Source organism: Durio zibethinus, chromosome 20 (genome assembly GCF_047325235.1).
Source record: "Durio zibethinus cultivar Kanyao isolate XHJ-2024 chromosome 20, ASM4732523v1, whole genome shotgun sequence".
Taxonomy (NCBI): Eukaryota; Viridiplantae; Streptophyta; class Magnoliopsida; order Malvales; family Malvaceae; genus Durio; species Durio zibethinus.
Window position 1 is genome coordinate 3,293,684 of NC_143181.1, and position 27,982 is coordinate 3,321,665.

The 27,982-nt window shown below is 34.1% G+C and overlaps 3 protein-coding genes and 1 pseudogene across 7 annotated transcripts; 2 read left to right on the forward strand and 2 right to left on the reverse strand.

Annotated features, from left to right (window-relative positions):
• Window positions 1-257: 257 nt before the first annotated feature.
• LOC111315100 (endo-1,4-beta-xylanase 1-like) lies at window positions 258-3,642 on the reverse strand (annotated as a pseudogene).
• A 2,310-nt stretch (window positions 3,643-5,952) lies between these two features.
• On the forward strand, window positions 5,953-11,796 carry LOC111315485 (putative lipase C4A8.10). Of its 4 annotated transcripts, XR_016330778.1 has the most exons (13): window positions 5,953-6,397; window positions 6,480-6,547; window positions 6,976-7,046; window positions 7,278-7,547; window positions 7,812-7,972; window positions 8,068-8,123; window positions 8,286-8,338; window positions 8,423-8,549; window positions 9,517-9,614; window positions 9,793-9,970; window positions 10,102-10,468; window positions 10,564-11,089; window positions 11,659-11,796. XR_016330778.1 is itself a non-coding variant. In XM_089749514.1 (11 exons), the coding sequence occupies exons 1-10, from the start codon at window positions 6,114-6,116 to the stop codon at window positions 9,862-9,864; spliced, it is 1,260 nt and encodes a 419-aa protein (XP_089605640.1). In that variant the 5' UTR covers window positions 5,953-6,113; the 3' UTR covers window positions 9,865-9,867; window positions 10,102-10,518. The 4 variants fall into 4 exon arrangements, 1 of the variants encoding a protein (XP_089605640.1); XR_016330776.1 differs by lacking the exons at window positions 10,564-11,089; window positions 11,659-11,796 and having other exon boundaries at window positions 10,102-10,518; XR_016330777.1 differs by lacking the exons at window positions 10,564-11,089; window positions 11,659-11,796 and having other exon boundaries at window positions 9,793-9,941; window positions 10,102-10,518.
• Window positions 11,673-12,725, forward strand: LOC111314909 (EPIDERMAL PATTERNING FACTOR-like protein 2). 2 transcript variants are annotated; one of them, XM_089749516.1, is made up of 4 exons: window positions 11,673-11,810; window positions 12,013-12,157; window positions 12,256-12,290; window positions 12,385-12,725. In XM_089749516.1, exons 2-4 carry the CDS (start codon window positions 12,046-12,048, stop codon window positions 12,631-12,633), a joined length of 396 nt encoding a protein of 131 aa, XP_089605642.1. In that variant the 5' UTR covers window positions 11,673-11,810; window positions 12,013-12,045; the 3' UTR covers window positions 12,634-12,725. The 2 variants fall into 2 exon arrangements, with proteins under 2 accessions (XP_089605642.1, XP_089605641.1); XM_089749515.1 differs by having other exon boundaries at window positions 11,766-11,897.
• Window positions 12,726-18,844: 6,119 nt separating this feature from the next.
• On the reverse strand, window positions 18,845-22,671 carry LOC111314908 (ergosterol biosynthetic protein 28). The gene is made up of 3 exons (XM_089749580.1): window positions 22,425-22,671; window positions 20,377-20,583; window positions 18,845-19,149 (listed from the first exon to the last, which is right to left on the reverse strand). The coding sequence occupies exons 1-3, from the start codon at window positions 22,537-22,539 to the stop codon at window positions 19,082-19,084; spliced, it is 390 nt and encodes a 129-aa protein (XP_089605706.1). The 5' UTR covers window positions 22,540-22,671; the 3' UTR covers window positions 18,845-19,081.
• Between the last annotated feature and the right edge of the window lie 5,311 nt (window positions 22,672-27,982).

A 27,982-nucleotide genomic window follows, 5' to 3' on the forward strand; every position in this document is an offset into this window, starting at 1 on the left:
CCTTACCAAGCAAAGCCTAAATGACGGCAGCTTCCTTGGACAACATTGAGGTTTCAAACCAGACAGGATTAACTGTCAAAGTTTCCAAGCAATTTCTAAGACAAATGATATTCGAGAGCCAATATTCCTATGTCAAGATGTCAACAGCAAGAACGATTCAGTATCTGACAGAATGTTGATTATTAAGACAAGAAATTATCTAAACGAAGAATCTTTCTCGCGGTTTTCAGCAAGCTCACAGATTATTATATCTTTATTCAGTAAACGGCGGCTGGCTACAGATTCCAAATGAATGTTGGTTGCTGGGATTGTGACTCTTGACTAGTAGGGGGTCAGACATTTCCAAGAAACTATAGGTCAATGTTAATTGTCAAAGGCAACTCTCCCTTGTCAACAATAAATGTCCTGTTAACTTTCTTGGTAGGGGAATTGATTTCTATGCTGTATGTTCCATAATAGCCTCGGAATCTTATTTCACCTTGTGCATCGAGAAGACCGCGAGCTTGAGACAACCACTCTTTCTTAAGAGCAAGATACCTCTTACCAGCAGCATTGATCTTACCTTCTGCATTCACTAAATGTGCATTTTCTCGGGACATATACAACTCCCAAAATCCCCATAGAATTATGCCTTACACTGCAGGATGGGCAAATGCTTCACGCAGCATTACTTCCAAGTCATCTGCTCAGACATACTCATTGGTGGAAGACACATCAAGTTCCGTAAACCAGATTGGAAGACCAAGAGTACCCAACTTATCGAGGGCAGAGCTAACAACCGGCCCCACTGGACTGTTAACGTGTCCTTGAATTCCAATGCCCCCCACAGGAGCACCTTGCTGTTGTAGATCAAGAATTTGGCGTATATATTCCTCTGATGATGATCTAACATCAGATCCATCCTCAATGTGATAATCATTAACAAAAAGGGTGGCAGATGGGTCAAGTTGATGGGATGTTTTGAACATGTTTTCTTGGATACCTTCACCCAATCGATCTTTATAAAAAGACCGTGCAGCATCTCATTATCTACATCATAGTGCCTAAATTTTCCCTTGTAACGTGTGAGAAGGTCTGTTAGACGGTTTTGAACGGCTGTAATCAAATCACTCTTGTTAAGCAACTGGACCCATGGTTGTGTTGCATATTCCATCTCCCAGAAGATGCAGTGACCTCGAATTTCCAAGTTGTGGCAATTACAGAACTCCAAGAGCTCATCAGCATCCTTATAGTTAAAGTTGCCTTGTTGTGGTTCTGTCCAAGACCACTTTAATTCATTTCCAAACACCACCCACTTAAAATTTGTTACCAAGAAACGAACCAAATCTTCATCGTCTATGCTTCATCTTGTTATGCATGAGCCAAAAGGAAAACTGTTTTCTATTTGTTTGACTTTCACTAAGCCACTTCTGACATTGATGACCGCTGAGCTTGAGAACTTTAGTATGACATCACGCTTACGTATCTGCAATGCATAAAAATGAGTTTTCCAAATTAAAAGCAAAACCAAACAGAAATTTTGCACCTGCACATACTAAGAATATTACTTTTTCATTGCAATTTGCTTTTAGATGTGGTATAAACTGTCAATGATACTCCAAACATTGTTGTGTCTCAAGAAAAGACAATCAAATTAATTCAGCTTAAGCATGAGGCAATCAGAACAAACTTCTGGTATATTCTAAAACTTTAGACCAGCATATTGAAAATAGCTTTTGACTTTTACCCCTTTTCATCAATGTCCGTGAAGTTGAGCTTGCAATTACCTTATCAGTTTGTTTTTTCAAAAATTTAAACCTCGCCCTTCTATCAACAGGGAAAATCCAAAGTCCAGCAACCATTAAGTCAACACCAGCAGCAGGACCTTGTACGTAAACCATAACATTAGATGGTTGCCTCTCAATTCTAAAGGACCCCCCAACTTCATGCCACCTTTCATCATTAAACTCAACCTGGCCTCCATTGACCCAATTCCCATCGATACCAAGTGCAACATTGACAATCTGAGGACTAGTAGACCCAGGACTAATTCTAACCAAGCAAATACTTGATATGTCAAGTAGAGTTTCAATTTTCCACTGATCATCTGTGCAGGACCCATCCAAGTGTCTGTACGATTTGTCACATGTATGTAGCGTCCACTTAGACGCTCATGAAGTCCGAGGGAGTTCCTTGCCATTGGAGGGAGCTCAATTGGTGAACCAATCCCTATGCCTAAAGCGCAATCACCAAGAGGAAACCATCCATTAATGCCATCATCAAGATTGCTGTTCTCAATTATATTCACTCCAAAAGCTTCATTCTACAAAAGTCCAGGGAGAAAAACCTTGCCATAATTAAAATCCAGATTTCAAGATTAAAAACAGTATACATCGAATTACAAGTATAACAATATTTTCTATAGATCTTGTGTGTTTGTGTACATTAAGTTTTTATCAAAAGATTTTAGAAGTCCCAGTCACTTGTTCACCAACCTTCATGATTGGTCGATGTGAAGGGGGAACCTTCTCGGCATGCTTGACAACCAAACTATTAATAAGAATATCAGTTCCAGGAGGGGGACCTCCTAGAAATATAATTACCCTTAAAGGGGAACCGTTAAGGAGGAATTCCCCCTGCAACTGCACCCAGTCTTCGTCTGTTGGCTGTAAACTTCAGAACAAACTAATTTCATGTTAAAAATTTGAGCAACATTAAAGGAAACTCTTAATATCAGATACCATACAAGTTAAAACTTGTAATATGATTTAATACATTCCACATATCTCAAAGGAGAAATTTAAAGAGAAAAGATAGAGATGCATAGACATACGAATGTTACATGCCCAACTTTTCCTAAACTAGTCATCTCAGATGGATTGAAAAGCTGAATTCAGCACATTTTACGGGAGGATACAACAAAAAAACTTTAAATGAAACCATGCTGTTGGAATTTCTCTTTTTGAAAGTAAATTACCTAGACCTGCTGAGCATATTAACTTTCCACAACCCTGTAGGTCTATAATAAAGGTTCTTTTTTTTTTTTTCCCACTGGAGATAAGTTAAAGGTGGCAAAACCTACAAGATTTTCTGCAGAATCAATCAAAGGTTAAAATTTCAAACATAGTTCATATATAAAGGTCATAAATAGTTACAAAAGCCAACTAATGCTTAAAGTTTGTCCATAGAACATGCATGAGAAGCTGTAAGTGAATACTACATTACAAGACGGAGAAAGGGACTTACATAGCAATTCTAATGTACTGGTCCTGAATATCGGGGCTTTGAACCCATAATGTGTATACCAGCATTGGTGACATTGCCACCATATATCCGAACGACTGCAGTGACCTCATAAGCAAGCTTTGGTTGCACTCTTCCCGTAATCTCCTGCTCAATTCCATTCCAGATCTCGGTACGATTTGTTGCAGAAGCAAAGAACTTTCCATATAGTGGAAGGACTTTTCCATCCCTTATTGACTCATGTAAAGCAATCTTGCAGCCCTTGGCAGACCAATTGCTAAGGCCATCCTCAAATGTAGAGTTTAATATGATGTTATCGCTTCCATTGGTGAGATGGCCTGTTCTTGCACTCTTTGTGTATGAAGTGGAAATCCATGTATCAAAATCAACATCCATAAATATATGCAAGGAGCTTGTCATAAATCTCTAACTTCTTCACCTCACGTAGTGTTAATATATAGATAATCATGTAGAATCTGAAGATTCTTCTGTGATTATGGACTATGGAGGAATCGACTTGGTTTCATAAATTAAAGAAGTAAATGATTTAAGGATTTTAGGAATTTTTTTTGGTGGTAATTTGCATTGCTTTAAACATACTTAATAGTTTTAAAACTTTTTCCTCAAATGGCATTATAGCAAAAGGCAACCTATCCTTAATACTTGAAGAGCTAAAAACATAATAGAAATGTAGGTTATACCTGATCGGTGACAGGCAACGAAGGGTTTGATTCCAATATCTGTAAATTTGGCAGAAAAGCAGTTTCTACAAAGAGAACCCAATGCGAAAGAAGAAAGAGATGAAAAAGAAAGGAGAAAAAGAATAACTCCATGACAGAAGGTGAAATGGCGGTGGGTTTGTAAAGGTTCCATTTAGCATGCAAGAAAAAGGGAGAGAAAAGGGATGGAAAAAGTTTTAAAACAAATTATCTTTCGATATTTTATCTTTTAGCTAGAGAAGTAGGAAGATGGGCGGGAGGAGAAACATCCGGAGATTGATATTAAAGAATGTTGAAGCTGAGTCAAAAGCAGCCAAGCATAGCATAGGGTTATGGAAGATAGGATTAAAAACCCTGGTGGAGTTTTGATCAAATAATTCAATATGATTTAGTTGAATGGCAAGCATTTGCATTGTTGGATCAGTTTCTGCTTTTCAGCTTTACAACTCCTTTGTTTTCCATTGTTGGAGAAAGCAGCCCGCAGTGACCGGCGAGGGACGACTTGTCGATTTCCTGGGCTCCTTAAACAAAAGAATTAGGAACCCGTAAGCCTTTGCAATAATAACCATTACTTTATGGAGTAGTTTATTCTATCCTATTCCATCCAATAAATTGGCAAGAAAATAATAAATAATAAATTCATTTTTTTAGTAAAAAAAATAGACATTATCAATCAGATTAAAAAATTATCGTACATTATTTTAAAATATATTAAAAACAATAAACTTTCATTCAAAACACCTAAGAGACATCGACTCGATAAAAGTATTAAAAGTCATATTCCCCGATATCAACCTTACCAAATCCACTCATCAAACTCGGTACTTTTTGCCTTGTAACCCACGTTCCCACGGAGAAGGTACTTTTGTCTTGTGCTTTTGCTCTATCATCGAAATAAATACTCACATCACGTACTTTTTGTCTCCTTTTTTTAATTTATTTTTTATTTGAAATGTTTTAAAATTTTTATTTTTTATATTTTAAAATTAATTTTTTTAATTTTTAACATTAAATTCATAAAATTTTAATTAAATAAAAAAATTAATTTTAATATTAAATATATTAAAATTAATTTTTTAAAATTTAATAAAAATCAATATCATCCTTATAATTTGAAATGGAAGAGTATATTTTTCATTCTTCAGTAATTAATATGAACTTCTACAACCCTAGAGTGCTAGGTCTAACAATTTATACCTTGCAAACACGATAATTAAATTTAACAAGCCACATGTTGCACGAGTTCCGATGTTTTTCCGTATGCATGCTAAAAAAATAAACAAATTAAAAAGTTCATCTGAAGCATACATGAATCATTAGGGCGTTACCCGAACATCATAAAATTCTTGCTTACAAAAAAATTGTATAAAAATTAGAAATGGCAAAAAGTAAGATTGTATATTATGAATATTTAAGGAATATTTAATATCATAAGTTAAAAATAATTCTTTTTATTTTAAGAGAATTAAAATATTTTATATTAAAAAATGATTAATTTTTTATAATTATATTTTAAATATAATTAAATATAATATAAATAATTATTATTTTATTTTATAATCATTTTATATATCTTACATCGTTTATAACTAATTAATTAAATAAACTGATGACAAATACAACAAAATTTTATTTAATACTCTATTCTTTTTCGACTCAGAAAAAGATCGGTTCCCCCAATTTGGAAATAATTGTGAAAGGCGAGGTTCTAATTTTGGTTTTAAAAAATAGCCGCCTGACAATGACATGAGCGACTTAAAAACTGAAGTCAAATCCAACGTCTCAATTTCTATCTCGTACGAGAACCACGAACTAAAATATGGAAGTATAAAATAGAACCTTCCTCTGAATGCCAGTTTTACCCTCCGCCAAGACCCAAAGGAATAAAATCATCTCGTAATTAAACAAAAAAGCAAGGGCAATTATTTAAAAGCAAGTGCGGGGATCCGCGGCCCCATTTAGCTAACCGACCCGTAACTACTAAAACCTCTCTCACATTCTGACCAAGCTCTCTCACCTCCGCATTGCCGCCTTCGCTTCTTTAAAACCTTGGCAGAGTATTTGACTCCCTCATTTTTTTCATCAACAAAATCAAACGCTCTCGACGAGAATCTCACTTAATAAAATACTTTCAGATTTTTTTTTCATCTCTTAGCTCTGGTTTTAGTTTCAATGGTGGAGATGGAGGGAGATTCTAGAAGAGTGCGAGTGAAGGAAGTTGATGATGCAGATGAGATCAAGGTTAGAAACGAGAATAATACTAATAAGATAAAGAATCAGCAGCAGCAGAAGAAGAAGAAGAAGAAGAAGAAGAGAAGATCATCGAGTTTGGCGAGATTTGGATGCTTGAGAATGGAATCTGATGTGAACGGAGGTATCAATATGGAAGTCGAGTTTCCGGGAGAGCGTAATGATCCTGCTCATCTTGTTATCATGGTTAATGGCATCATTGGCAGGTTAATCTCGGTTAGTCCTTTTTATTACTATTATTTATATGTTTGAAGTTGCTTGATTGATTTTTGGATTAATATCGTGTAGTGCTCAGGATTGGAGATTTGCTGCAAAGCAGTTTTTGAAGAAGTATCCGCAGGATGTTATTGTTCATTGTGAGTTCTCAGATACTCCCTTTTTTTTATGATTGTCTGTGATTAAGCTAAATACAGATTAATTTCAAATTAATTATTTTGATTATCTCACTTTTGTTTTTCAAAAAATTAATTTTCTGCTCTGTTTCATGATCCTTCTTCTTCAATACAACTTCGTAAGTCTTGGACTTTAGATGTATCAGAAGTTTATAAGTAGATAAGTCTCACTAATCCAGAAGATTCAAAATTTGCATTGCAAAATTTGGAAAGTTTATAAGTAAATAAGTCTCACTAGTTAGGATTTTGCTGGATGATAACCGTCCCAATTAGGGAAATGAGCGCAAAACCATTCAGTAAATGAATACCTGTGATAATGATATTGTTGACCAGTTGATGGGTTTCATGAGGAAATGATTACTGAATGGTTAATGACTTAATGTGCAATGCAGGCAGCAAGCGCAATTCTTCAATGTCGACATTTGATGGTGTCGATGTAATGGGTGATAGATTAGCAGAGGAGGTATGTATGCTATGAATTTTTTATCAATGTTCAAAAACTGTCTTTCACTATCCACGATTGCAAGTTTGCAACTGAGATTATTTTCCCATTTTGCAAACTACTGCGTACAGTTTGGAGATAGGTATTGTTCTTTGGTGTGATATTGTCTGTACTTCCTTATTTTATCATTACTATTAATTCAGATTTGAGGTGGCCATGCCAATAGGAGAATGCTGTTGTGTCTTTTTTCAGGTTAAATATGTCATTAGCTGTCACCCAAGTGTTCAGAAGATTTCTTTTGTTGGTCATTCATTAGGTGGCCTTGTAGCAAGGTATGCCATTGCACGGCTTTATGAACAAGATCTCACTCGAAAAATTTCTCAAACAAATGGAGATTGTGGAACTGATCATTTGGGAGATTCATGCCCTGAGGGGAAATTAAAAGGGAAAATTGCTGGACTAGAGCCCATGAATTTCATAACATTTGCAAGTCCCCACCTCGGTTCCCGGTGGCATAAACAGGTAGTTAATTCACCAGCTTCTTTATATGTGATTAGTGATAGCTTCGAAACTCATCAGATAGTTTTCTTTTGTGATGATGAAATTCATGTGTTTTAAGGCATATGAAGTCATCATATAAGTTCTGATGAGAAACTGCTAATTCATCTTTTGTGCTGGTATACATGAAAGTGCAATTGAGTGATAAAACGTTGAGTATATGCTTGCATTTGCTTTTTACATTACAGGTTGGTAATATTTTCCTTTTGTTGGCTTTGCATTATTCAGGTCCCATTGTTCTGTGGCTCCCATGCACTGGAAAAAATTGCTGCTTGCACATCATGGTTTCTTGGTAGAACTGGAAAACATTTGTTTTTGACTGATAGAAAGAATGGAAAACCACCACTTCTTCTCCAGATGGTCAATGATTGTGAAGATCTTAAATTTATGTGAGTTTTCATAAGCTTCCTAGATTAATTTAAAGCATGTGAGAGAAGATGGTGAATTACAGACTTATAAGTTGTATCTTTTCTTTAAACTGCAGATCCGCTCTTCAGTCCTTCAGGCGTCGTGTTGTGTATGCAAATGCAAGTTTTGACCGTATCCTTTTATTATATCAGTTGATTCTGTAGTTATGCTTTCTCTGCGACACTAACTCTTGAAGGAAGATTTAATAGTGGATCTAACTGTTTTAGGCTCTAGGATAAAACTTAATTCCACATTCAAAATGTTGACTGTTTAAGAACTTGGCACTCTTCTTAGATATTGTTGGATGGAGTACCTCTTCCTTACGGCGTCGAAATGAACTTCCAAAGGTAACCCCGAAGCATGTTCTTGGAGGATTTTAATTGTATCACCAGCTATGAAGCTAATGCCAACATGAATTCTCTCTCTATCAGATTAAAAATCTTCCAAGAGGTGACAAATACCCGCACATTGTAAATGTGGAAACAGCAAAAACTGCTACCCTTGATGAAGACCCTTCTGAGGCCAAAATCAATGGAAATGAGAAGATAAACATGGAAGGTTTGATCTTTTAAAATTAGTAATCAGATCACTTGCTATCAAAATCTTTTGGAGATCTTAAACTTCACTTCCTTTGTTGTTTTTGGTTGTTGGCATCATTTCACATCACTGGAACTGGTTTGTAATATTTTCTTAATAATTATGGAGAGCTCTAGTAGATATAAAGACATTGAACGATGGCATAAGAGCAACACTCTTTTTCCCAATCTCACTCAGTAATGTATATGAAATAGTTTGTAATGAGGAAGGATGGCATTAACTTTTAGCCAATTAAACAATTGGGTTCAAATAACTTTTATCTTGTAGTGGTAAAATTTTTTTCCTTTAATGTATCAGGCTCTTTATTTGTTTTGAATTTGGATCAGAAAAGTTTATCATGATATCAATCATACAATTCAGTAGTTTATAATCTCTAGTCTGTTCTCTTGTGGTCACAGGCTGAAAGTCATGATAGGTCTATCTTGGTTATAGGCTTATGTTTCAGGTAGTTCAAATGTAAGTCGTGGAGAGGAGTTGAAGATGATTAAGGGGTGAAAGTGATTCTTTTGAGGGTCATTGATAATGATTACTACTTACTTTCCTCCTTTGTAGTGGATCACCTATAGTATAATTGCTAAATTGTCAAACATACGTGTTTGTGTTGTCTTGCAAGCCAAGTGAAAAGGCAAGCTGGTAGGAGTAGTATTTCTTTTTCCTTGATTTGGTTGTTTGTTAGTCAATGGGCATACAAACATTTTGTAAATGAAAAGGGGAATGAAATTGTCAAAGCATTTCTGATCTACCTTTTACAATTAAACTACTTGCAAGTTGTTACTTTTAATTTTCTCACCTTGGCACTTTTTGTTGTTAGGGGCTGCAAAATCACTCATCTATTACATATTTAAAGTTACAAGTAGAGGATAATAGTTGAATAACAAGTTATTGCCCCAGTGCGCTCAATTTTCATTCATTTTTATGAATATTACAGAGGAAATAATCAAAGGTTTAACAAAAGTCAGCTGGGAACGGGTTGATGTTTACTTCAAAGGAAGCAGACAACGGCTTCTTGCACATAGTACCATTCAGGCAAGTTATTCTTTACAAACTCATTGCTTTGGGGGTAGAATTAGAATATTAGATGAGCTTAATGCTTTCCAACCCTTTCACTCTTTCTTTCTACCATGCAAATATTTTGCATTCAGGGGTTACCTGTGATAGATGCTGCGTAACTAAGTGATTCTATTCTATCACCTTATTATTTCAGGTGAAAAGCTACTGGGTTAATTCTGACGGAGCTGATGTAGTCCAACACGTGATTGACAATTTTCTCTTATAAGAGGTGGCGATTTGTTGCTATACATATGTAAATTGCCAAATGGCTTTTTGGTCCAATGGCAGTCTGGAACTGTTAACGTAAGTAGAAGTGTTTATGGTCGCGTTCGGTAAGATCCGGTCAGCCTTCTCAAAGTCGTGTCCAAGATTTGACCTAACCCGTTGGGTTGAGGATTTAAAAGGCCCAAAATTTTCAATATATTAAAATAAAATATTAATATTTTAATATATTTCTTTGTAGGGTGTAAAATTCTCAGTTAAAGCTCAAACCCAAATCGGATCGGATGAGTAGCCTGATCTCGTGGACAGGTTCTACGCGTGAGGTTGGAACGTGGAATTTTAATTTTCTCTGCAGGGTTTAAATGGGTGGTGGCCATTAACGCTGAGCAGAAGGTGGAATATCATATTTGTGTGTAAATATATATTATTTAATAATCTTAGGTGTCCTACATGTGTTGTAACGAGTAAAGACGGATTACTTGCTAGCGGTTCAACCTGCCTTATTTTCAGTCAGAAATAAGATGACAGCATCGTCCAAAGATTGTAACGATTATAAGGTACCAGCTTCGCAGGATGCAACTCCACGTATGTGGGCGTCTGAGTGTTAAGTATGATCTGATCCAGATATGTAGTTAATAGAGAATTTAAATTATCTTAACATCTTGTCGGTCCCAGCCCAGCTCACTCTCTGTTCCTTGTGTAGGCTTTTATGTTACAGCTGGACTTTGGCCCAATCCCCTGGCATTATACTGGTCCTGTAATGCCTTAATGGTGGTGTGTAACTGTAATCAATAATGGATAAGGTATCAGTATCAGAATTCAGATGTAAATTAGAAATGAAATTTCAACGCAATTAGAAAATTTCTGTTGTCTTGCAATCCGCCAAACTTTTTTGGTGTAATATTCTTAGAGTTTGGTCCATTGTGATAATTTACGAATGATAAGCAGATTCTTAACTTACTATTATAATTTTGTTATCTCATAAACGAGGATTCCAAAAAAATACTTACAATTTCTGGATACGGAATTGAATTTGTTTTTGATAACATTGAAATTACTTGACGTAAAAGGGTAAATATTTTTTGATGAACCGGTATCTTAAAACTTGTGGGAGCACTGGAGAACTCTGCTGTAATTGGTAGCCATAAGCAGTTAGAATTGCAGAGTATATACAGTGTTCTCTGTTAAGGACAGGACTCTCATTCCCAAGAGCGTGCGGGAGCTTGCAGGTAAAATATTTAACTCTCCAACCAACCCAGAAATTTGCTGTTCCTACCATAAAAGACTATTATTATCAATCAAACTCCATAGTCTGTTGCCTTGTATACCAACCCCCGAATATTATCCTCCTCGGGAAATAGTAATGAAAAAAAAAAAAAACTATTCCCAATTCCTAAGTGATAGAGATTTGGCGTGTTGGAGTGGAACTGGTCACGACTCACGAGTCATTGACTCTGCCCACTAGCCAAAACCTTAAAACCAGGCACCCACCTCAAAAGGAACGTAAACAGGGGGGGACAAAATGAAAGGAGAAATGGGGAAGGAATGGAATGGAATAGGAAATTCCAGTAACCTAGCTAAATCCCGACTGTGACGTTACATAAACCCCTTTTGTAGAAAACTCTCTATCATTTGGTATTTGTGTGATCTCTTTTGTTGCTGTTTTTGTTTTCATTTTCACTCTTTCCTTTGGATGTGCCTCTGCTGTCCATCATTTTGCTTTTCTACCGCTTCTGCTGCCACAGCTGTTTTCATTTCTATTTCATTTTTTGTCCCTTTTTCTTTTTCATATTGTAAGGTACCTTGGTATTTTGGTGGCTTATGAAAAGAAGCTGAGGTCCTTCCCTTTTCGGTTTAAGGTCCTCCCCATTTGCTTTTAGCCTAATTGCAGTGCTCTTTTTGCCTTCAACGTACGTTCCATCATTCATTCAGACTTCAGAGATATACAAGGTAAAAACCGACTCATCTTTTTTGCATTGTGGAGCTGGCAATCAAGTACTGAAAAACTCTCTTAGGGGTGACTTTTCAAAATTTCAGGTTCAGTTACCTTCTGGCTTCTATATTGCCAACCATATTAATAATTAAGTTTCCCTGCGTTGGTCCTATTAATTTACTTCTCTAATACCCCAACCCTTGTCTCTCATCTTTTAAGGTTTTGAACTCCTACCCTTCTCTCTTTGAGAAAATGAGCAGCTCCCCAAATTATGTTTGTTGCCACAGGAATAGACACCTTATTGTTTCCTTGCTGTTTCTCCTTGTTTCAAGCTTGACCCAAGTTAGATTCATGGCTGCAGAAGGTAAGTTTCTTTCCTTATCTAAATTAAAAAAAAAAAAAGCTCCAAATCTAGAAAATCCAATCATTGACTTCAGCTTTTCTCACTTTCATGTATTCCAGGGAGGTCTCTTTCCAGGTTACTTGAGGCTGCTCAGGTATAAGGATCATAATTTCATTTCATGTATAATCTTTGCTTCTTTCTTAACATCCAATCAGCACTGACACAATTCAATAATGTTCTATGAACAGAAAGGAATTGAAGAGGAGAAGACGCTGGTGATGAGAAGTCTGATTGGATCAAGGCCACCAAGGTGTGAGAGAAGGTGCAGTTCCTGCCCGCGATGCGAGGCAATTCAAGTTCCTGTTACAACTCAAGTACCAGCCCGCCAATACTCAGCTGCAATACTCTCAATTTCTTACTCTAGAGGCGATGACGTCTCCAATTACAAGCCCATGTGTTGGAAGTGCAAGTGTGGAAACCATATTTTCAATCCTTGATTGAAGTAAAAATAAAACAATGTTTAATTAGTGTAAAAAAAAAAAAAAAAGCACCTCCTTTTCAACCGTGGATAAAATGACTTTCAATTCTATTGCTCGTAGTCTTTTTCACTCTCCTCTCTTGCATGGTAAAGATACAGGTTGTACAAATGTATACCTTTGTCCACTATTTGTTTTCTTACAGTTTAACAGTAACAGATACCTTAACTCGAAAGTGTTAACTAAATCTTCATCGTCCCTCAAAGTTTATTTATTGTTTTTTAAAAAGTTTTTGGGGGGTGAGATTTGTTGATTTTGATACCAAGTGATGGCATGGGTCATTTAAACGAGATAAAGATGGGTGTTGTATCAAGTCTGTCAGACAGTTCTGCTTTCGTATCTAACAAGATTTGTGCACCTCACAGGTCCACAGTCCAGAGACAAAGCTGAGACCCTGTAGTTGCATGTGAGACAGCCCACCTCGAAGGGATAAATACATAGCGTACCTCATCATCTTATTGTTTCCTTTTAGTTTCCCTTAGCCATGAAAATCGTTAACAAATAATAATAAAATAAAATGAATGAGAGAATATGTTCCACAAACTTTTGGCTAGTTTCAAAGGGTTGGATATATTATTTCGCCTGAACCACAGCCTGTGGTGATTTTTTTTTAAGATGTAATTTAATCGAGTTGATATATAAAATATTTGAAGTTTATTTAAAATTAATTTTTAAAATTTGATTTGAATTTAATTAAAATTTAATTCTTAAATTTAAATTTAAATTAAATTATTTAAATTCATTTAATAAAAAATAAATTTACTTTTTATATTTGATTTTAAATTTAATTATATATGCAAACTCAAATTCTTGAACTAATATATATAGATAAAAATAAAATAATAATTTTTTAATAAAAATATATTAAAATTTAAAAGTTTAATTATATTCATAAATTATTTAAATAAAATATTAAAATTTGATTTATTAAATAAATAAAAATATTTAAATTTAAATTAAATTCGATAATAATTAAATTAAATTAAAATTTTATTTAAATAAAATAATTTATAAATATTAAAATATTATTTACATCCCTGATCACTCTCCTTAAATCTATCTTGCAATCCCATGAGGCTATAATTTTTAGCTGATGAAAAAATGCCTGCAAGATGAAAAAAAAAAAAAAAAAATAGCTCTAATCCAAGATATGGACCATGTTTTCTCTCTGAAGCTGATCTCGCTTAAACAATTGAAGTGCCATTGTTGAATGTTATTGTCGAAAATTTTTTTTAAAATCTGTACCAAAAATTACACGAGCTGGTGGATTGTCTGTTGCCTTTCATGTCAAAGAGGTTGGAAAACATTAAATGTAGCATTGAATATTGACGTGAAAAATAAAAAATAGCAGAGAGAGTTAGTGAAGGACTCATCATATCAGCATTCGTTAGGTCTACCAGCGCTTCGCTGCTGCTAGCTGCCTCTCTGCTCCTCCCCCCCCCCCCCCTTCTGCCCTTCTTTTTGCCAATCAAATCATGATGATGGATGGGATGTGAACCTATCAATTTTGGTTGGAATTAAAAAATTCGTTCAATTCACCAAATGATCTCACCAGATTTTATTATAAAAATTTAATAATTCTAATCATTCAATCTAAAATCGGAAACAATTCAAATTCATTTAAATTTAAAATAATTTAAAATTAAAATAATATAAAAAATTAATTTGAAATAACTTAAGATTAAATTATATTTTATTTAAAAATATAAAAATGATAAATATAATCCAAATGATAATTTATTGAATTTATTGAAAATATCAAATTAATATATGTTTTAATATCAAATTAATATATAAAATATTAGATATGTCTTATATTAATTATAAAAGTTTTTATAATTTATATTATGTTTTAAAATAAATTATATATTTTTAAATATAATGGGTATCCATATCAAATTATTAATGTATCATTTAAAATAAATTATATAATCTCTTATAATTATATACGATTATCAACTATATTTAAAATAAAATAAAATAAAATTATTAATTTGTATGTATACATTATGTTTATTTTATAATTATATTATTAATTTTTAATTATATAATTTAGAATATATTATATAATGATTATAATTATACTAAAATTCAAAATAATAAGTTATTAAATAATGAGTTATAATTATCCTAAAATAGTTATTTATATTGAAGTTATATTATTAATATAAAAATAATTACATGTATCATAATTAAATATTTAAAATAATTTTATATAATTATATTAAATATTACAAAAAATACAAAAAACTATTAACATGTCAAACGTGATAAATATATTTTGCATATTTTATATGCATATTCATATGGCATGCTTTAATTAAATATATTTTATCTTATATTTGTCAAAATTTATGTCAATGTGATTAAATAAGGAATATATTGTTCTAAAATTGATTCAGTTTTTCTTATATTATTTTGGTGTTATGTCATTGTGTCATATTTAAATTTATCAAATATACTAAAATCATATATTTTTTATTTATATAAAAATTAATTTTAATCTAAAACATACAAATTATAATAATGATATTTTTAAAAATATTTGTTTATTTTTTATTTTTTAATAAAATTTGATTTGAACTTAATTAATAAAATTTTAAATTTAATAAATTGAATCGAAAATGATTTAAACTCATTTGATTTGTATTTAAATAATTTGAATGTCAAACCTAAACTAAAATAATTTAAAATTGATTAGATTTAGACTAAAAAGGACTAAAATTTGAAATAATTCAAACATAAAATAACTTAAAATTAAAATGATTAAACTCTAAATTAATCTAATTTTTTTATGCAAAATAATCCAAATTAACTTAACCCGATCTAAATTCAGCGGGTGCAATTGACAGGTCTAGTGGGAAGGGATATTTTTATTTGGTTTGTGGGGTTAACTCCTTTCTCTTTTAACTCTTTGCCCTCTGCTTCTGCTTTATTGCCTATTAGATGTGACTGGTGACGGTACCTAAACTGCAACTTGATGTTGTGATTAGAAAATTTTGTCATCAAATATGAAAAAACAAAACAGATGTTCAATTGACGAGCTTTAACACCGATTGATGGCTGACACAATCAACCAAGCCGTAATCAATTTTCCACCAAATGTCATATCCACAAACTCCTGATATGATATATGAACAGCTTAAAATGCTGTGGTAACTCATACGTCATAAGGCTTTGTTTTTTTCCCTCGTTTAAAAAGAAGGAAACAGCTTCTTTGCTAATAAGAGTAGGAATTTAACAGGTGGATTGAATTTGTTAATTTTATGCTTGGTAAAACCTTGAGAGCCACAGGTCAAACTTTGTTAAAAGATTTTCTGTTTATACTTTTCTGATTCTATGTCTCGTGGGCATGGTACGTGGCAGTAGCCATCTGTGATCAGCAAAAGGAGATTCAGGGTTTCAGTTGAAAATGGCTCGACTCTGTTTTGCATGTCCTTTTCCCGGGAAGCATGAGCTCTAATATTATATCTTCAATGGACATTTAAGACAGGCAAGCAATGCAAAGAAAATGTTTACTATGATAGAGTGAAATCCACCTTTTCATTTGGTACATTTGATTAGGGTCAGATATCAAAAAAACAAATTTGAACTTCAAAGAGAACAAACGCCAACTCGCATATGGTAATAAATTACTGGGAATATTGTTTTCTTCAAGAATGCTATACCTATAGTGATGTTTCCTATGGACGACATGCCCTGGATATGAATTTGGAATGTGACACCAAGAAAACAACATTTCACAATTTGAAGCATTCATGGCAGATAATTTGAAACGAAGTCGCTGACAAACCATAAATTACAAATGAAATACATATACTTGTCATGAGCCCCACATATGAGGCAAATGAATCAAACAATTGCCATCAAGTTGTTTGTCGCCAAGTGTATTGTACGCTTGCATTTCTACTTTATAGTGTTTTTTTCACTTTCACTTCCTAGCTCTCTTGCTATCCCTTTCTACGAAGATAAACCCCCACGTTGTTTTGTTTCATTTCACGGCCTTTCAACTACCTTCACTTCTCCTTTTTATGGCTATTGCATTGTGTCCATCACACCATTCTGATCTTACCATTTCCTTGGAGAAAGATTTCCGTCAGAATTACTGCTGCTGCTGCTGCTAGTGAAAGCACACACTCCCTTGGATATACGTGAATCCAAGATTTTTTTTTACTATGCAATATTAACTAGCTTCTGTATACGTCTTTTTTATTCTTATGTTGTTCTTTTGTTAATTTCTTGAGAAAATTCTCAAATTTGAATGGATTTGTCTGGTTTTTAAGTCATAAGATAAATGTTGATGTCGATTGGGTTTGTGCAATGTTGAACACCCAAGGAGGACTTGTCAGAGATAAAAAGGGTTAACTATGGCTTTTGTTGTTGTTGTTGTCGTCGTCTTCATTATGCCCATAGACAAAAAAAAAAAGGGGGAATGCACACAAATTGCAACCAAAATGCTGCTACTACTTTTTTAGAGAAAAAAAAGTTGACTCTTCCAAAACTGGATTCTGTAATTCAATGATGTTGTGCCTCTTTCCATGCCCTTCATTCCAGATGCAGCTCAATCTAGTCCATTAATGAACTGGCTTCTGTAAAAACGTTATATCTGCATAACTTCATAACAATTCAATGGAACATTTGACCCTTTCAAAGAATGGGATTCGAACCCATGCGATCAGTTTATGAATGGTAATCACAGCCTAGCCTTAGCTTACGATAAAATTAGACTATTTGCTTCTGAAAAAGTGTTTGAATGATTCATATATAAGTAAAAAAATTTACGTCATTAAAAAATGAAATTAAAGATTCAAGAACTCAATAACTTAAATTTTTGTGCTCAAATTATGTTTATGTATATATAAGTTCTGTGATGTGGTCCTGTGAGTTCCAAATGTAGCAAATTTCTCAACAAAAAGGACATTAAAATAAAGTTCAGTTTCCGTTTAGTAGACAATAACTACCCTATTACTGTGACTTGCTGGTCTCTGGTTCTCTAAGTTGGGATACAATCGAATAGATTCTTTAAATGCAGGGCATGAAACTTTTAACATTAATTTCCTCTAGAAAATTATGGTACGTTTACAATGGCATAGTAGTTCGCAAAAGCCAGGTAGCTAGAAGTCATGTGGTGGAGATTAGGGGTATAAATGATAAATTAGTACTCGTAAGTTATTTGAATTCGATTCGAAAAAAATTCGAATTCGGTTCGATTATTATCGAGTCGAGCTCGAGTTCGAGTAACTCGACTTATCGATCGAACCGAATTCGAGTATTCTTATATCTGATTCGAGTAGCTCGCGAGCCTAATCGAACTTTTATATTTAAATATATTTTTATTTTTTTTAATTAATAAAATATTTCGAATTCGAGTTTGAGTTCGAGCATGAATAATCGAACTCTTGTCGAGTATACGAATCGAGCTTATTTTTATATATTAATCGAGTTTAATCGAGTGAGCTCGAGTAACTCAAATTCGATCACGAATCGAGCTCGAACTTAAAAAATAAAATTCGTTCGAATTCGAACCGAATATCAAGCCCCGAATTGTGAGTCGAGCTCGAGCTTTTCACTACTCGACTCGGTTCGTTTACAGCCCTAATAACTAGAGACAAAGTCTCACCGAGTCGCGCCTTTTTTGGAGTGGGGCAACAATCTTATTTTGCAAATAACAATGAAGTTGGAGCAGAATAGTTTGACAGTAGTTTTTTATTGACATGTTTATTGGTGGGCTTATTTTGCCTAAGGAGATGCTGCTTCTTTCTTTATTTCCTTCTTCAGAACATAAGTCTGTAGCTTTGGGAATTCTTGTTCTGTTAGTGTACTCAACCACTGTAAAACAAAATCTAATGTCTTTATTAAAGATTTTCGATCACTTAGGTCATGAGCACAACGAAGAGGAAAAATCGAATGTCTTCATTAAAGATTCTCACTTGGCTTATCAACACAACCGAAGTTAGGCTTCTTAGATGGATCACTGGCATCAATTAGTACACTACATAGTATCATCTGACTAAGAAAAAAATATGCAACGATTGGAAAGGTTCGCCAGCTTAACACAAGGTATTTCTGTTGCCAGCATTTTGACTAACATCCACCAAGCGCAAGCTCCTAGGATCTATAACTTGGTTCCAAGAAAACCGCAGATTCCAAATACCATCAATTCAGAGAGATATGGAAGTTTAGACTCGTGTCTCTTTTATTAGGTTTCAATCTATAATCAAAGTACTCAAACAGAATTTGCGCATCAGAATGTTCTGAATTCTTTGTCAGTCTATTGGACAGAACTCCACAATCTAATTGTAAACAGCCATTATCAGTTAGTACTGACTGTAGAAATAAAATGAATACCGAGAAATCCCATTGTGTTAGCATTAAGAATAAAGAATCCGAAAGTCAATGAGTTACATTTTCAGGAATGCTTGACATGTCTTTGTTGATGTGCATTCCACTGCAACAGCATCCATATAATTGATGTCCCTGATTTTGAGAAGCAAAAAAGAAAAAAAAAAATTTTATTCTAGGCAAAAATGGCAAGTTTCACATGTTGCATGGTAATCAGAGTCCCAAAAATGATAAGCCAAACCATTTTAACCATATCATGGTGATTGGTAAACCAAAGACTTTACAATGAAAAATAAATATCTTAAAGCAAGTTGCAGTTTCATCTAAAAATGTTGATGTCATGATTTGTTACAGATGAGATACGGACATACAAAAGAAGGGTCAAGAAAGATGCATATGAGATCTCAGGCTATGTGTCACGGGTCGAGACTCAAGCTCCGAACCCGCGCGACTCCGGGACCCGGGCATTCACCCTTCCGACGTCTCGGATCAGCCTGACCGCCACGGTTCACACCCTTGTGAGGTATTGTCCGCTCTGGCCCCCGTGGCCTCACGGTTTTGTCCTACAAAAGGCGCCTCACAAGGCGGAGATGGTGTGAACCCTTTTATACCCCAGGGACCTTCCTATTATGTTCGATGTGGGATTCAGGACTCCCCCTTAGGTCCGTGACATTCTCCCGCACCCAACCTCGTGACGCCCTCGTCACGGAGGCCGGCCACCCTGCCTACCTCCCTCGAGGCGCTCGGCGTGGATCGAACGGTTTAGGGCTGGCTCTGATACCACTTGTCACGGGTCGAGACTCAAGCTCCGAACCCGCGCGGCTCCGGGACCCGAGCATTCACCCTTCCGACGTCTCGGATCAGCCTGACCGCCACGGTTCACACCTTTGTGAGGTATTGTCCGCTCTGGCCCCCGTGGCCTCACGGTTTTGTCCCACAAAAGGCGCCTCACAAGGCGGAGATGGTGTGAACCCTTTTATACCCCAGGGACCTTCCTATTATGTTCGATGTGAGATTCAGGACTCCCCCTTAGGTCCGTGACACTATGGCAAGCAGAAATTTGGCTTTTTGCAGTCCGAAAAGCTTAAAAGCTTAGGACTGCCTTGATTCAATATAGTTCTATGCTGGATGCAATTGCAACATAAAAGCTACAAACCCAGCAATTGTGGAGAATATTAGCCATTTATCAAATATTAAACTGATTATATTTCTTGGTCAGTTATACAATCTATAATTTTAATGCAATAAAAACACTAAGAAGTCGAGGAAAAGATTTCATCAACTTCAATGAAATTTCATGCAAAAGCAGTACCAAGTACAACAAACTCAATAAGATGGCATGTTTGCTCATGAACACCATACCTGCAAATATGCCTACAGTTGTCAGATTTGAAAGGGCCATTGTGTGATAGAAGAGGTATTCAGTCAAAAAGTGACCAAAGGCATATATGAAGGACAAAAACGTCACCAAGTATAGTGGCTTATTTTCCAAATTTAATGCACATAGAAAGCAGAGAGTACAAGTCAAAAGCGTCCAAACTCCGAATGTCCTCCCATGAACTTCAGTCACTGCATAACATTCGAAACAAATAGGAGGGAAATTATCAAGACCTAGAATGACATATTATTACTCAGCAGAAAACAAATTGCAATCTGAGGTGGAAATCTTTTCAGAATTATACTAATGGCAGATTCTTCTTCCATTTTCTAATATTTATCAGTAAAAACTGTTCTTTTGGCCAAAAAGATTAAAAAAATAAATAAATAAATAAAACTGTTTTAACTTGTACATAGGAGTACAGTCGGATAACTCAACCGCAATGGTAATAAAGTTGCTTTTTTGCTCAAAAATAGTATCTCCATGGGATTACATGCACAAAATACTATGCTCAAGCCATATCTGACATGCATGCATTGCATAAGGATAGATGCTTTGTATTAACTTAAATTTTAGGTAACTCTTCCTCTTTTTCCCTTTCGGTAAGATACTAATACAGTTCAAAAGAAGAACAGTATGAATGCACCCAAAGACCATGAAAGGACCAAGGACATTTTCATATCATACTAAGAGTATTAATTTTTCTGATATCATAGTCAAAATCCAAATTTTTGTATCTTCTTGAGCTCGGGGCTCAAATCATATCACCTTCTAAGCCAAACTCATTCCTTAAAAAATCCATGATTTAATAGTTTCTTCCATATGTTCCAACTTGATTCAAAATCATCGTGTCCTAATTATTAAATTTTTGTGTGTAAAACCACCAATTATGCAATGTTTATACAAGCACTTAAAGAACTAAACTTGAAGATGCAATGAACACGTCTAAAATTTCAGATGCACCAAATCTGTTCTGTGTTTGTTTGCTCCAATTCTGATATCCTATATATTTCTTGGACAAAGGGCCCAAAATCAACGGCCTGCTTACCAAACTCATCCACCTTGTAATCGTTCATAGTATCCACCAGAAATGAAAATTCTAGGTTTGTCTACTCTTTTTACTGAACCATTACATCTGAAATCCACCAGCGTGTATCTTTCTTGGTTTTGCTACTTTGACTTAGGTAGAGATATGAATCTTGCACGCTCCTCAACCCTCATTCCTTCTCATCAACCAAAAGAAAATCACAAAAGCAACGGATCGAGATCTAAGTTCAAGTAAGATGCATCCTCAGCATTGGACTGCTAAGCAAGAATCTAATATTTAGTACAAACAACTAAACGGGAATATGGACCTAAACCATCAAGTCTGATATCTCACCAAACCTTATGTGTTTTTTAGGGATAAATTTGTTGAAGCATTTCAATGATAACTAGCAAAATCTTAGTTATTAGATCCAAAAAACAAAAATATTCCATTAGTTTAAGCTAAATAGCATGCTACTTAGTAGTAAAGTTTAAGCAAAATAAGACAAACTGAATATTAGACAATCTTTATAAATCTCAACATGTGAAGAAAATACTCCATCACTCAATGCATCATTCAATTAACCCAATTCAAAGTACTTCCTGTTTTCTTTTAGAAGAAAAACAAATCAGTTCATTGCAACTAGTTTTTCAAAAGCATTGCCCCCAAAGCAACAATGGTAGCGTTTTTACTATAGGAATCTTCAAAATCTCTATACTTTGGGATCCCAAATTACAGATTTTCCCTATTTTTAAATCTGGGTATGGAAGCTTATATCTCCAACTTAAAGAGACATAACCCAACAATTGGCACGCACACAAAGACAGCAGCTTGGTTACATGACCCAGAAAAACAAACTTGCTTCCTTTGTTGAAAATTAAAGATTTGTTCTGGTAAGAGCGAGTGATCTTTTCGAAAACCCGTATCTTTTATTCACAGAAAACAAAACTTCGACAACAATTTTAAAAAAAGGACAAAGAATTAAGCTTCAGAGAAGGAACTTACTGGTGGTGTTGGAGAAAACGGCGAGACGAAGAGCCCAAATATCGAAGAAGCCGAACCAAACGGAGGCTAATCGAAGTGAACCCACCAGCATTAACCACCATCCCAACGCCTTCATCTTCTTGGCTTTTCCTCTTTCCCTCCTCCGTTTGTTTTTGCCTTTGCTGATTTCAACAGGACTGCAACTAGCAGACCCAATAAAGTTGCCAAGTTTTGATGCTGGCGGCTTTGATTTTTGACTTCGTATTTCAACTTTAACACTCCACAAAAAAAAATATATATATATATGTATATATTACGCCTTTTTTTTTTAATATTTTTTATATATAAAATTATTATAAGATATGATATTATGATATTATAAATAAATTTATATTAAAAATATTATTATATTTTTATTTATAAGCATAAATATTAAAATAAAATAATTTTATTTATTAAAATTATATTTTTAAAATTTTATATAATTTAAATTATTAATATAATTTTTTAAAAAATAATAAAGTATATAAATTTAATCTTAAAAAATAAAAATATTTTATTTATTTAAAAAAAATTGAATTATATTATACAAAAAAATTGAGTCATTTTACATGTAATTCTGTTAAACATAAATCACATATAATATAAAATAATCATCTTCATATTTTATTAATCATTTTATACACTTAATACTATATAAAAATATAGATTAAATTTCCTTTCACTGGATTAAAAAAAATTACTATGGACAAACATGCAATGAAAGATAAGAAATAAATTAGAATTATAATTTTATTTGAAAATAATTTACAAATATAAAAATAAATAAATATTATTTCAAAAAATTTCAAATATATATTTTCATTTGGACATTTTGGTCACTTGGAGAGTAAACGTCATTCCTGACGTCATTCTTGATTTTTGTTGTCATTTTCTCAAGTTAGTACGGCAATAATTTCATGAAATACGAGGATCCAATGACCCAAAAAGATTATGATTAAGATTTTTTACCACATTTGAATGTGACATTTTGAGAAAAGAAATGTTGAAACCTACTTTTTTTTGAAAAAAAAAAAAGCTGAAATATTTTTTTGTCTTAAAATTCTTTTTGATCAGGACATATCTGGAAGGTTCTTGATATGGGTCGTACTGCTGGCTGTCTAATGGTCGCAAAATCTCCTAAAGGAAAATTTTTCTAACCAATAAAAGCCATTTTGTTGAATAAAAATTCAATGCTCAAGTAGCAGTAATTTAGTTTGATAGACCCATTGATGTTACATTCATAATGTTGATCGGGTTTTTTCTTTTATTGGTTAAATCAGATTAAAATTAGAAAATTGATATTAAATTTTTTAATAAATAGGTTATTATTAATTATTCATTTTATAATTTAATAAAATAGAATGATAAATTTAATTTTAATAAAAAAAATGGAAGGCTAAATAATTTTAACTAATTACTTATTTGTGCTTTGTATATTTTATTTGATCAATATAATTTGATGGTTATGTAAATTTTTTAAAAAAAAATTTAGGATTTTAATAATATTTAACTAAAATTTTCTCTTCACTTATAAGTAATGATAGTTAATTATTAATAAAAAAAAAGTAAAATAAAATTCAATTTCTCAAACATTATTGTTACTTTTACTTATTAATTATGATTGTTTAAACATATAGATAATAAAATTGAATTTGATGTTCTTATATTTATATAATGATATTGAATTCTACCTACAATGGTTTGGAATCTCTTACGTACAAAGTTTACCATATAATAATTTTCAATGCCAATAAATGTAAATGTCACTTTTTTGCTTGGATGGAAACATTAGAAATCGTTTTTTATTTTTACTTAAATTATGCGTTGATTTTTTATTAAAATAAATATTAAAATTTTAATTTTAATAATCAAAATTTAATTTTTAATAATTTTAAATATTAAAAAAGTTAATTTAATATAGATATTATGAAATTAAACTGGATCAAAATGAAAGTAGTAGTGGTTTTAAAATTTCTAAAAGGGTGGATGGAAGCACCAAAGATGCCTGCATGTACCATTCCATTACAAAATGGTCAAGTGATTGTTGCTAATTGAAAATCATTTACAATATTATTAGTAGATGTAAATCAAAATCATAGTTCCGGCATTTGGTTTCACAGTCACCCAAAAAAAAAAAAAAGCAACTAAATTCAGACCCCAAATCCCAATCCTCTCTAGTTTCCACTAGCCAAGTTAAAGCTTAAAGCCTTAAACTCTCCCCAAAGGGGTTACATTAGGTTCCTCCAAAGTCATGGTCAAGTGAAATTCATGGAAACAATAATCTCTCCTGAATCACAACTTTTTATGATTTGCCCATAAAATAAATAAATAAATATATTTATTTGCCCCTAAAATTTAGTAACTTGGTTTGAAACTTGGAACATAAACCATCTGTGGGTGAGGGCTGAGGACCCAGTTTGCACGAGCCTCGACTCCTATTATCCTATAGGCCTAAGAAAGAGTATGAGAAAGTGGGCGCTGCGCTGATCACCGATCTCCGATGGTACCACACCAATTAGCACGTCATGTGACGGTGATGCACTCTCTGAGGCAAAACCCCACAACGTTTTTCTTTCCCAAATCCCCACCACAAATAAGTATCCTGCACGTCATGGCGCCGCGCATTCCTTAAAACTAAATTACGTGTATGTGAGGTATTAAAATTACTCTTAGGTCAATCTTTTATCAATCTTTTTTTATAAATAATTTATTATCAGTCTTTCAAATCACATATTTGTGAGTTTTTTTTTCTCCGACTCTGTATGATTACACGTAATATTCTCAAACTCAATAAGAAAAAATTCAACTCTCATCGTATTATCAACCTACAAATTTTAAGGTGACTTCAAGCACTCATCGATGTTACAAACACAAGATCTCGAGCATCGACCGTCTTCGAATTCATATAAAAGCATGTAACCTCAATTTTCGTGATGATATCTCAATTTAGCATGATAAAAATCCAACATCATGCCCACACACACAATACATAAACTCTCGTATCTCGAATCTGAAAACACAATACAAATATTGGTTAGCAACCAGTCTGAAGACACACTAGACTCATTTCATCTCACAAAACTCGTATCTTAGGGCCTCGAACCTTAGCCTCACTTTAAGTTGTTTGCATGTATGATAGACACCCGACATGATGCCTCTCCCACATCAAGGAACTTAGGCGTGCTACCCTAGTCGCAACAAACCTTTACCAAATGACCATAAAGATCTAGCAGCTTGCTTATCTGTTAGCTTACTCATCCCTCAAGCTTGATGGTGCCTTTCTTATGCAAATACCATCTTATGATCTCTGGTTTCTCATCTATCTGGTTCAAGGAAGGAAAATCAAAGGGCATAGCCAACATTACCGTCTAACCTTACAGTTCAACACAAAGGAGAAATACAAAACCCGCCGTCCCAACCATCATCGAGTTTACTATGATCTGAAGAGACACCATGCCTCACTCATGATCCGACGATGCCCGCCCACATAGACACCACTTATGCCTAGGAGTAACTTACGTCATACTAGTAAGGCTTTAATCATCTACTAGCCAAAAGGGTGGTGGAGAGTTGACACCAATTGTTCTTTTATAAAAAGCATAAGATTTTCCAACTATGCTACAAGGAATTGTACACATTTATAAAATGGGGACACTTTTCTCCCTAGCCATCTCAGCGCTCTCTTCAGCCAATTCAAAACTAGTGACCTACTTTTTGGCCACCATAATTATCAAATTTTGCTTGTTGCTCCACTAACCCATTCGAAGGTAAACACATACGGCTTTGATTGACAACACCCAATTGTCTACTAGGCTCCCACACATTGGCTCACACTTGTCCACCCATCTTAATATTAGAGCACACATTATTTGCGCACTCAATCAGCAACATGTTTTTGGGCTTACATTGCTTGCCCACTGCTCTAGGACCATTGTCCTGATCATAAGGCCTTATTTGCTACTCAGCTTAGAGTCAATCATGGCAGGATCGAAGCACACCAGGGTCTAACTATGATATTTTTTCTCATTTATTATGTCAATGCCCTCATTAATGCCAAGACCACACTCAACTCTCTTATTACATACAGTTGACATTTTCTCATATATCTCTCATTTGTGCACTCAAAGATTAAGTCATGATCTTATCAAATAAAGCATCACCCATAATACTCATTCATTATCGATTTAAAAGGGTTATCCTAGCTCCATTACACCTCTATGCTGATTCCACATTTGATCGACATACTCAATCCATTTTTTTTATAATGTCATTACATTGCTTCACCCATAATCATAACATGTTACAACCTCAAGGTACCCTTATCTATCATGACCTTTAGTTGAATAAATGATCACCTACTTTGTCACACATTGGTGTATCTCGTTAGACGTGACCCATCGCATCAATCGTACGCCTATGGAACTAACACTTTCATGCTCTCACTCGACGTGATGCTTAAGCCAACAGCACTCATACAACACCAACCGTAATAAACCATAGCATGGTGGCATTTAAACACTTCGATCATTTTACATCTTAGGTCCTTTCAGTTTTTTCAAGGTCATCTTTCTAGGTGTAACCTTCTAGCTAATCGTCTTTCATGATGGTACCTTAACGTTTGCTATCTCAGTCTCTATCTCAGACTTAAACACGATTTTTAAATATTTCATATGCTTCACTACCTTGGCTTAATATCACTTGAAATCATAATGCTCTCCCCCTTTTACTCAAACTTAGCTTAACTCTACAAGTAATCATGTCTCAAAAATGATCCATAACTCATCTACCTTGACTCTGACATAGCTTATAGGGCACCCATAGCTCGTTCAATATTTCAAGATCTATTACTATTCGAATAACAAAATCTTCTGATCAACTCAATCTTAAGATTTATCAACCCATTAGATACTCCAGGCTTATTGACCTATTTGGACTTAAGGCCATCCCATTGGTTGGTATCTACTCAAAAAGTTTTATAATCCCAATCGACTTAATTCTACTTTGCTCAAACTTGTTCAATACGTTGATCAGATGCAACTCAAATGCAAATACCATCAATTTTGTTGAACTTGATCGATCATTTGACCATATAACTCATATGGCCTTGTTAATTGGCTGACTCCCACTTTCTTGCTTTAAAACTGAACACAATTATGGTTCACTGATCACCATACTTATAATACCTTTTCTCTCAGCTAACACAAGGACAGTTTCATTAACTGGCATAATTTGGTAGTTCTCTGACCACCAAAACTCATGGTCCATTGACCATCATCAACTCATGACTTTAATCTTCAGCCAATTCAAACTCATTTGTCTCTTTGGAATGGCTCCACCTTAGAACCCAAATACTTGGCTCGTACCTCGTAAGGGCATTTGCAACATACCACAAATGCATGTGTTAGTAACATCATCTCAATACGCATAACTAGTGTCTTTCAGGACAAAACTCGCTTTAGTTTTCATGGCCTTACTCGACACTATTTCATGGTGTAACCCCTTTCGCATTTAGGTCTTAACACAATTTATCACATTTG